Below are 11,006 nucleotides of genomic sequence, written 5' to 3'. Positions count from 1 at the left end.
CCACCACCACCACCAACACCACCACCACCACCACCACCCTCACCGCTTGCGTCTCCTCCGTCTCGCGCAGGAATTGGCTCCTGCCGTGCCTGACCACCACCACCAACACCACCACTACCACCACCACCACCACCCTCACCGCTTGCGTCTCCTCCGTGTCGCGCAGGAACTGGCTCCTGCCGTGCCTGACCACCACCACCAACACCACCACTACCACCACCACCACCACCCTCACCGCTTGCGTCTCCTCCGTCTCGCGCAGGAATTGGCTCCTGCCGTGCCTGACCACCACCACCAACACCACCACTACCACCACCACCACCACCCTCACCGCTTGCGTCTCCTCCGTGTCGCGCAGGAACTGGCTCCTGCCGTGCCTGACCACCACCACCAACACCACCACTACCACCACCACCACCACCCTCACCGCTTGCGTCTCCTCCGTCTCGCGCAGGAATTGGCTCCTGCCGTGCCTGACCACCACCACCAACACCACCACTACCACCACCACCACCACCCTCACCGCTTGCGTCTCCTCCGTGTCGCGCAGGAACTGGCTCCTGCCGTGCCTGACGCGCGCCGCCAGCTGTTGCCCGAGGCGCCCCTCCTCCTGCAGCCGCGACAGCAGCTCGCGCAGCTTCTCCTGCAGACGCGTCGTCTCCTGCGCCACAACGACACGGGCACGCAGCGTCCAGGAGGATGATGAGGAGGAGGAGGAGGAGGATGAGGAGGAGGATGAAGAGGATGATGCCCTCTCTCTGGCCGTCACCATGAGCACGACGCAAGGGACCGCTTCTATGCCATGCTCACTCTGGTGCCAGAGAGAGATTCGCTCACATGCACAGCACCGCCCCATACTCGTTGGTTCGTTCGGTAAAGTCGCGTAGGTAGACAAATAAAATTAAACTAAAATAATACATCACGACGTTTCCATCGCGATCGAAAACAAATATATATATCACGACGTTTCGATTGCGATTGAAACGTCGTGATGTATTATTTTTTTGTTTCTTTCGGTAAAGTCGCGTAGAAGGGAAATACTAAAATAATAAAAAATAAAACGAGAAAATTCTCACGACGTTTCGATCGCAACGCAAGCAATCGTCAACAGGTGTGAAACCCACAGCAAAATATTTTGAAAAATTTGAAAAACCGCCACTCTTTTTTAAATTTTTAACCCCCCAAAAAACCCCCTCTATGATGGATGATATCGGTGGCGAATGTCTCCTGCTACGACTACGAAGTGTTAAACCCCCCACCCACCCCACCATGTGTCGTTAAAACCCTCCACCACCCGACACAGCCAACTAGTGAGGGTTGTCACGTAAACAGAACGTGGCCAATTCGTCACTAGTACAGCACTAGTGTGTAGTGTAGTGTATAGTGTAGTGTGTAGTGTAGTGTAGAGTTGTGTAGTGTATAGTAATGTAGTGTATAGTAGTGTAGTGTATAGTGTAGTGTATAATGGTGTAGTGTATAGTATAGTAGTGTATAGTGTAGTGTATAGTGTAGTGTATAGTAGTGTAGTGTATAGTGTAGTGTATAGTAGTGTAGTGTATAGTGTAGTGTATAGTGTAGTGTATAGTAGTGTAGTGTATAGTGTAGTGTATAGTGTAGTATATAGTGTAGTGTATAGTGTAGTGTATAGTAGTGTAGTGTATAGTGTAGTGTATAGTGTAGTATATAGTGTAGTGTATAGTGTAGTGTGTAGTGTATAGTGTAGTATACTAGTACAACACACCGATGTGTTGGAGAGCCAAGCCACAACATTTACAATCTGAGTAGCGTGACGTTTCACCTGTTAACCGCCTCTCTGTAAGGAACGAAACACGTGGACTTCACCTGATGAAGCTGGTTGCAATTACTGTCAAAACGTCGTCTTTTTCGCGATGATATCGGTGGCGAATGCCTCCTCTCTCACCTCCTCCAGCCTCTCGATCTGAGACCTGAGACGAGGAATGGTCACCTTCATGCGCTCGTTCTCCTCCTCTGCCTCCAGCACTCTGCACACAGCTCATCCAGAGAGGGGCGGGGGGGTGGGGCGGAGGTGAGGAACTCCACTCACCTGATGGTGATGTTGATGGTGATGTTGATGGTGATGTTGAGTGGTGGTGATGAGTGGTGATGGTGAGTGGTGGTGGTGATGGTGATGTTGAGTTGTGATGTTGAGTGGTGATGTTGAGTTGTGGTGGTGAGTGGTGATGTTGATGTTGATGATGGTACCTGCTGGCCACACAGTCCACCTGCAGGTCGGCCTCCCGGTGTGATGTTGATGATGATGATGATGCTGATGATGATGTTGATGATGGTACCTGCTGGCCACACAGTCCACCTGCAGGTCGGCCTCCCGGTGTGATGTTGATGATGAGTGGTGATGATGATGTTGATGTTGATGATGATGTTGATGTTGATGATGGTACCTGCTGGCCACACAGTCCACCTGCAGGTCGGCCTCCCGGTGTGATGTTGATGATGAGTGGTGATGATGATGTTGATGTTGATGATGGTGTTGATGTTGATGATGGTACCTGCTGGCCACACAGTCCACCTGCAGGTCGGCCTCCCGGTGTGATGTTGATGATGAGTGGTGATGATGATGTTGATGTTGATGATGGTGTTGATGTTGATGATGGTACCTGCTGGCCACACAGTCCACCTGCAGGTCGGCCTCCCGGTGTGATGTTGATGATGAGTGGTGATGATGATGTTGATGTTGATGATGATGTTGATGATGGTACCTGCTGGCCACACAGTCCACCTGCAGGTCGGCCTCCCGGTGTGATGTTGATGATGAGTGGTGATGATGATGTTGATGATGATGATGATGTTGATGATGGTACCTGCTGGCCACACAGTCCACCTGCAGGTCGGCCTCCCGGTGTGATGTTGATGATGAGTGGTGATGATGATGTTGATGATGATGTTGATGATGGTACCTGCTGGCCACACAGTCCACCTGCAGGTCGGCCTCCCGGTGTGATGTTGATGATGAGTGGTGATGATGATGTTGATGATGATGTTGATGATGGTACCTGCTGGCCACACAGTCCACCTGCAGGTCGGCCTCCCGGTGTGATGTTGATGATGAGTGGTGATGATGATGTTGATGATGATGTTGATGATGGTACCTGCTGGCCACACAGTCCACCTGCAGGTCGGCCTCCCGGTGTGATGTTGATGATGAGTGGTGATGATGATGTTGATGATGATGTTGATGATGGTACCTGCTGGCCACACAGTCCACCTGCAGGTCGGCCTCCCGGTGTGATGTTGATGATGAGTGGTGATGATGATGTTGATGATGATGTTGATGATGGTACCTGCTGGCCACACAGTCCACCTGCAGGTCGGCCTCCCGGTGTGATGTTGATGATGAGTGGTGATGATGATGTTGATGATGATGTTGATGATGGTACCTGCTGGCCACACAGTCCACCTGCAGGTCGGCCTCCCGGTGTGATGTTGATGATGAGTGGTGATGATGATGTTGATGATGATGTTGATGATGGTACCTGCTGGCCACACAGTCCACCTGCAGGTCGGCCTCCCGGTGTGATGTTGATGATGAGTGGTGATGATGATGTTGATGATGATGTTGATGATGGTACCTGCTGGCCACACAGTCCACCTGCAGGTCGGCCTCCCGGTGTGATGTTGATGATGAGTGGTGATGATGATGTTGATGATGATGTTGATGATGGTACCTGCTGGCCACACAGTCCACCTGCAGGTCGGCCTCCCGGTGTGATGTTGATGATGAGTGGTGATGATGATGTTGATGATGATGTTGATGATGGTACCTGCTGGCCACACAGTCCACCTGCAGGTCGGCCTCCCGGTGTGCCCGCACCGTCCGTTCGCGGCAGCGCCGCTCCTCCAGCTCCAGCCGCTCGTCCGCTCGCTCCTCACCGTCACGCACCGCCTCCTCCAGCGCGTGCACCCTGCACGCACCAACATCAACATCGTCGCCATTAGCAACATCAACATCATCATCATCGCCACTAGCAACATCAACATCATCATCATCAACATCATCGTCAACATCATGATCAACATTAGCAGCATCAACATCATCATCAACATCATCATCATCATCATCATCACCACCATTCGCAACATCATCATCAACATCATCGTCATCATTAGCAACATCAACATCATCATCATCATCATCGCCATTAGCAACATCAACATCATCCTCATCACCATTAGCAGCATCAACATCATCATCGTCACCATTAGCAACATCAACATCATCATCAGCATCACCATTAGCAACATCAACATCATCATCATCATCATCATCGCCATTAGCAACATCAACATCATCATCATCACCATTAGCAACATCAACATCATCATCGTCACCATTAGCAACATCAACATCATCATCAGCATCACCATTAGCAACATCATCATCATCACCATTAGCAACATCATCATCAGCATCACCATTAGCAACATCAACATAATCATCATGATCGCCATTAGCAACATCAACATCATCACCAACATCATCATCACCATTAGCAACATCAACATCAACATCATCGTCATCATCAGCAACATCAACATCATCATCGCTATTAGCAACATCAACATCATCATCATCGTCAACATCATCATCACCATTAGCAACATCATCATCACCATTCGCAACATCAACATCAACATCATCATCATCGTCAACATCATCATCAACATTAGCAACATCATCATCACCATTCGCAACATCAACATCATCATCATCGGTGACCAGCCACAGCATCATCATCAGCAGCATCATCAGCAGCATCACCAACAGCAGCATCACCAACAGCAGCAGCATCATCAGCATCAGCAGCATCATCATCAGCAGCATCATCATCGGTGACCAGCCACAGCATCATCATCAGCAGCATCATCAGCATCAGCAGCAGCATCATCAGCAGCATCATCATCGGTGACCAGCCACAGCATCATCATCAGCAGCATCATCAGCATCAGCAGCACCATCATCAGCAGCATCATCAGCATCAGCAGCATCATCAGCAGCAGCATCATCAGCATCAGCAGCACCATCATCAGCAGCATCATCAGCAGCACCATCATCAGCAGCAGCACCATCATCAACATCACGATCATCACCACCACGTTCATCACCACCACGATCATCACCACCACGTTCATCACCATCACGTTCATCACCACCACGTTCATCACCACCACGTTCATCACCACCACGATCATCACCACCACGTTCATCACCACCACGTTCATCACCATCACGTTCATCACCATCACGTTCATCACCACCACGATCATCACCATCACGATCATCACCACCACGTTCATCACCATCACGTTCATCACCACCACGTTCATCACCATCACGATCATCACCACCACGTTCATCACCATCACGTTCATCACCACCACGATCATCACCATCACGTTCATCACCATCACGTTCATCACCATCACGTTCATCACCACCACGATCATCACCACCACGTTCATCACCATCACGTTCATCACCATCACGATCATCACCACCACGTTCATCACCACCACGTTCATCACCATCACGTTCATCACCATCACGATCATCACCACCACGTTCATCACCATCACGTTCATCACCACCACGATCATCACCACCACGTTCATCACCATCACGTTCATCACCACCACGATCATCACCACCACGTTCATCACCATCACGTTCATCACCACCACGATCATCACCACCACGTTCATCACCATCACGTTCATCACCACCACGATCATCACCACCACGTTCATCACCATCACGTTCATCACCACCACGTTCATCACCATCACGTTCATCACCATCACGTTCATCACCATCACGTTCATCACCACCACGATCATCACCATCACGTTCATCACCATCACGTTCATCACCACCACGTTCACCACCACCACGTTCATCACCACCACGTTCACCACCACCACGTTCATCACCATCACGTTCATCACCATCACGTTCATCACCATCACGTTCATCACCACCACGTTCACCACCACCACGTTCATCACCACCACGTTCATCACCACCACGTTCATCACCACCACGTTCATCACCATCACGTTCATCACCACCACGTTCATCACCACCACGTTCATCACCACCACGTTCATCACCACCACGTTCATCACCATCACGTTCATCACCATCACGTTCATCACCACCACGTTCACCACCACCACGTTCATCACCACCACGTTCACCACCACCACGTTCATCACCATCACGTTCATCACCATCACGTTCATCACCATCACGTTCATCACCATCACGTTCATCACCATCACGTTCATCACCATCACGTTCATCACCACCACGTTCATCACCATCACGTTCATCACCATCACGTTCATCACCACCACGTTCACCACCACCACGTTCATCACCACCACGTTCACCACCACCACGTTCATCACCATCACGTTCATCACCATCACGTTCATCACCATCACGTTCATCACCATCACGTTCATCACCATCACGTTCATCACCATCACGTTCATCACCACCACGTTCATCACCATCACGTTCATCACCATCACGTTCATCACCACCACGTTCACCACCACCACGTTCATCACCACCACGTTCACCACCACCACGTTCATCACCATCACGTTCATCACCATCACGTTCATCACCATCACGTTCATCACCATCACGTTCATCACCATCACGTTCATCACCATCACGTTCATCACCACCACGTTCATCACCATCACGTTCATCACCACCACGTTCATCACCATCACGTTCATCACCATCACGTTCATCACCACCACGTTCACCACCACCACGTTCATCACCACCACGTTCACCACCATCACGTTCATCACCATCACGTTCATCACCATCACGTTCATCACCATCACGTTCATCACCATCACGTTCATCACCATCACGTTCATCACCATCACGTTCATCACCATCACGTTCATCACCACCACGTTCATCACCATCACGTTCATCACCATCACGTTCATCACCACCACGTTCACCACCACCACGTTCATCACCACCACGTTCACCACCACCACGTTCATCACCATCACGTTCATCACCATCACGTTCATCACCATCACGTTCATCACCATCACGTTCATCACCATCACGTTCATCACCATCACGTTCATCACCATCACGTTCATCACCATCACGTTCATCACCACCACGTTCATCACCATCACGTTCATCACCATCACGTTCATCACCACCACGTTCACCACCACCACGTTCATCACCACCACGTTCACCACCACCACGTTCATCACCATCACGTTCATCACCATCACGTTCATCACCATCACGTTCATCACCATCACGTTCATCACCATCACGTTCATCACCATCACGTTCATCACCATCACGTTCATCACCACCACGTTCATCACCATCACGTTCATCACCATCACGTTCATCACCACCACGTTCACGACCACCACGTTCATCACCACCACGTTCACCACCACCACGTTCATCACCACCACGTTCATCACCATCACGTTCATCACCATCACGTTCATCACCATCACGTTCACCACCACCACGTTCATCACCATCACGTTCATCACCATCACGTTCATCACCACCACGTTCATCACCATCACGTTCATCACCATCACGTTCATCACCATCACGTTCATCACCATCACGTTCATCACCATCACGTTCATCACCATCACGTTCATCACCATCACGTTCATCACCATCACGTTCATCACCACCACGTTCATCACCATCACGTTCATCACCATCACGTTCATCACCACCACGTTCACGACCACCACGTTCATCACCATCACGTTCATCACCATCACGTTCATCACCATCACGTTCATCACCATCACGTTCATCACCATCACGTTCATCACCATCACGTTCATCACCATCACGTTCATCACCATCACGTTCATCACCATCACGTTCATCACCATCACGTTCATCACCATCACCACCATCACCATCACGTTCATCACCATCACGTTCATCACCATCACGTTCATCACCATCACGTTCATCACCACCACGTTCATCACCATCACGTTCATCACCATCACGTTCATCACCACCACGTTCACCACCACCACGTTCATCACCACCACGTTCACCACCACCACGTTCATCACCATCACGTTCATCACCATCACGTTCATCACCACCACGTTCATCACCATCACGTTCACCACCACCACGTTCACCACCACCACGTTCATCACCATCACGTTCATCACCATCACGTTCATCACCATCACGTTCATCACCATCACGTTCATCACCATCACGTTCATCACCACCACGTTCATCACCACCACGTTCACCACCACCACGTTCACCACCACCACGTTCATCACCATCACGTTCATCACCATCACGTTCATCACCATCACGTTCATCACCATCACGTTCATCACCATCACGTTCATCACCATCACGTTCATGCACCATCACGTTCATCACCATCACGTTCATCACCATCACGTTCATCACCATCACGTTCATCACCATCACGTTCATCACCATCACGTTCATCACCATCACCACCATCACCACCAGCGACTGCTGCTGCTGCTGCAGCTGCAGCTGCAGCAGCAGCTGCAGCTGCTGCCCCCCGCCCCCCCCCCCACTCGCCCCCCCCCACTCGCCCCCCCCCACTCGCCCCCCCCCCCACCCCCCACTCGCCCCCCCCCCCACTCGCCCCCCCCACCCCCCCGCCCCCCCCCCCACTCGCCCCCCCCCACTCGCCCCCCCCCACTCGCCCCCCCCCCCACCCCCCACTCGCCCCCCCCCCACTCGCCCCCCCCACCCCCCCGCCCCCCCCCCCCACTCGCCCCCCCCCACTCGCCCCCCCCCCCCCCACCCCCCACTCGCCCCCCCCACCCCCCCCCCACTCGCCCCCCCCCCCACTCGCCCCCCCCCACTCGCCCCCCCCCCCCCCACCCCCCACTCGCCCCCCCCCACTCGCCCCCCCCACCCCCCCCCCACTCACCTGTGCACCGGCTGCAGGTTGTGCTGCTTGAGCCGCGTCTGCTGGTCCCCCCCCCCCCGCCCCCCCCGCCCCCCCTCACCCCCCACTTGCCCCCCCCCCCCCACTCGCCCCCCCCCCACTCGCCCCCCCCCCCCCACTCGCCCCCCCCCCACTCGCCTGTGCACCAGCTGCAGGTTGTGCTGCTTCAGGCGCGTCTGCTGGTCCCCGTGAGTCACCGTCTCCAGCTGCAGCTCCAGCAACTTCTTCTCGAGCAAGTTCACCTGCGGCGTGGTGCCAATACAGGAGACGACATGGATACCCACACTACCCACTAGCACCCCGAGAGCCCACACTCTTCTTCGTGGGTCTGTCGGTAAAGTCACGTAGAAGGGAAATAATAAAGTAATAAAAATTAAAACATTATGAAATAATTATAGCGAGAATAATAAAATTAATTTAAAAAAAACAAAAAATTATTCTAGTGAGAATTATTTTAGAATTCTAGTGAGAATTATTTTATCATCATCATCGCCATCATCACCATCACCACTACCACCATCATCATCATCACCACCGCCATCATCATCATCACCACCATCATCATCACCACCATCATCACCACCATCATCATCATCACCACCATCATCATCACCACCATCATCACCATCATCATCATCACCACCATCATCACCATCACCACCATCATCATCACCACCTTCTCTCCGAATCCGATCTCAGGTAAGTCGATGGGGTCCGCCAGGTAGAGGTCCTCGGTGCTGTCCGTGGTGCTGCTCACCACGCTGCAGCTCAGCAGATGCCTGCACACAGCACACACACACAGCACACACATAGCACACACACACATAGCACACAGCACACACACACACAGCACACACACATAGCACACACACACATAGCACACAGCACACACACACACAGCACACACACATAGCACACACACACATAGCACACAGCACACACACACACAGCACACATACATAGCACACACACACACAGCACACATACATAGCACACACACACAGCACATGCACACAGCACACACACCACATACACACATACACACACACACAGCACATACACACATACACACACATAGCACACACACCACACACACACAGCACATACATACACACATACATAGCACACACACACAGCACACACACCGCACATACAGCACACACAGCACACACAGGCGGCACAAACACACAGCACACACACAGCACACACAGCACACACAGCACATACACACAGCACACACAGAGCACACACAGCACACACAGCACATACACACAGCACACACAGAGCACACACAGCACACACAGCACATACACACAGCACACACAGAGCACACACAGCACACACAGCACATACACACAGCACACACAGAGCACACACAGCACACACACACAGCACACACAGAGCACACACAGCACACACAGCACATACACACAGCACACACACCGCACATACAGCACACACAGCACACACAGGCGGCACAAACACACAGCACACACAGCACACACACAGCACACACAGAGCACACACAGAGCACACACACAGCACACACAGCACACACATCACATACAGCACACACAGCACACACACAGCACAGACACACAGCACACACAGCACACACACAGCACATACAGCACACACACATCACATACAGCACACACAGCACACACAGCACACACACAGCACATACAGCACACACAGCACACACAGCACATACACACAGCACACACGCATACCGCACACACACACATAGCACACACACAGCACACACACATAGCACATACATATAGCCATAGTGTTGGTGAGTGTGTTGGTGAGTGTGTTGGTGAGTATTGGTGAGCGTGTTGGTGAGCGTGTTGGTGAGCGTGTTGGTGAGCGTGTTGGTGAGCGTGTTGGCGAATGTGTTAGCGAGTGTGTTGGTGAGTGTGTTGGTGAGTGTGTTGGTGAGCGTGTTGGTGAGCGTGTTGGTGAGTG

General features: G+C 51.9%; 1 protein-coding gene across 1 annotated transcript; it reads right to left on the bottom strand.

The window, feature by feature from the left end:
• Positions 1-327: 327 nt before the first annotated feature.
• On the bottom strand, positions 328-9,846 carry LOC144950522 (rab11 family-interacting protein 4A-like). Its single transcript, XM_078880660.1, has 6 exons — positions 9,712-9,846; positions 9,174-9,277; positions 3,801-3,941; positions 1,922-2,003; positions 435-661; positions 328-340 (listed from the first exon to the last, which is right to left on the bottom strand). The coding sequence occupies exons 1-6, from the start codon at positions 9,844-9,846 to the stop codon at positions 328-330; spliced, it is 702 nt and encodes a 233-aa protein (XP_078736786.1).
• Between the last annotated feature and the right edge of the window lie 1,160 nt (positions 9,847-11,006).

The sequence above is a fragment of the Lampetra fluviatilis genome, chromosome 58, assembly GCF_964198595.1.
Source record: "Lampetra fluviatilis chromosome 58, kcLamFluv1.1, whole genome shotgun sequence".
In the NCBI taxonomy this organism is placed as follows: Eukaryota; Metazoa; Chordata; class Hyperoartia; order Petromyzontiformes; family Petromyzontidae; genus Lampetra; species Lampetra fluviatilis.
The sequence above is the reverse complement of the archived record's forward strand: the minus strand, read 5'-3'. Positions and strand labels throughout refer to the sequence as shown.

Coding starts and splice junctions, on each gene's coding strand:
- LOC144950522 (XM_078880660.1), bottom strand. CDS start 9,846: ATGTGTGTGCTGTGTGTGTGTGCTGTGTGCAGGCATCTGCTGAGCTGC. Junction 9,278..9,711: donor AGATCGGATTCGGAGAGAAG/GTGGTGATGATG, acceptor ACCACGCCGCAG/GTGAACTTGCTCGAGAAGAA. Junction 2,004..3,800: donor GTGGACTGTGTGGCCAGCAG/GTACCATCATCA, acceptor AGCTGTGTGCAG/AGTGCTGGAGGCAGAGGAGG.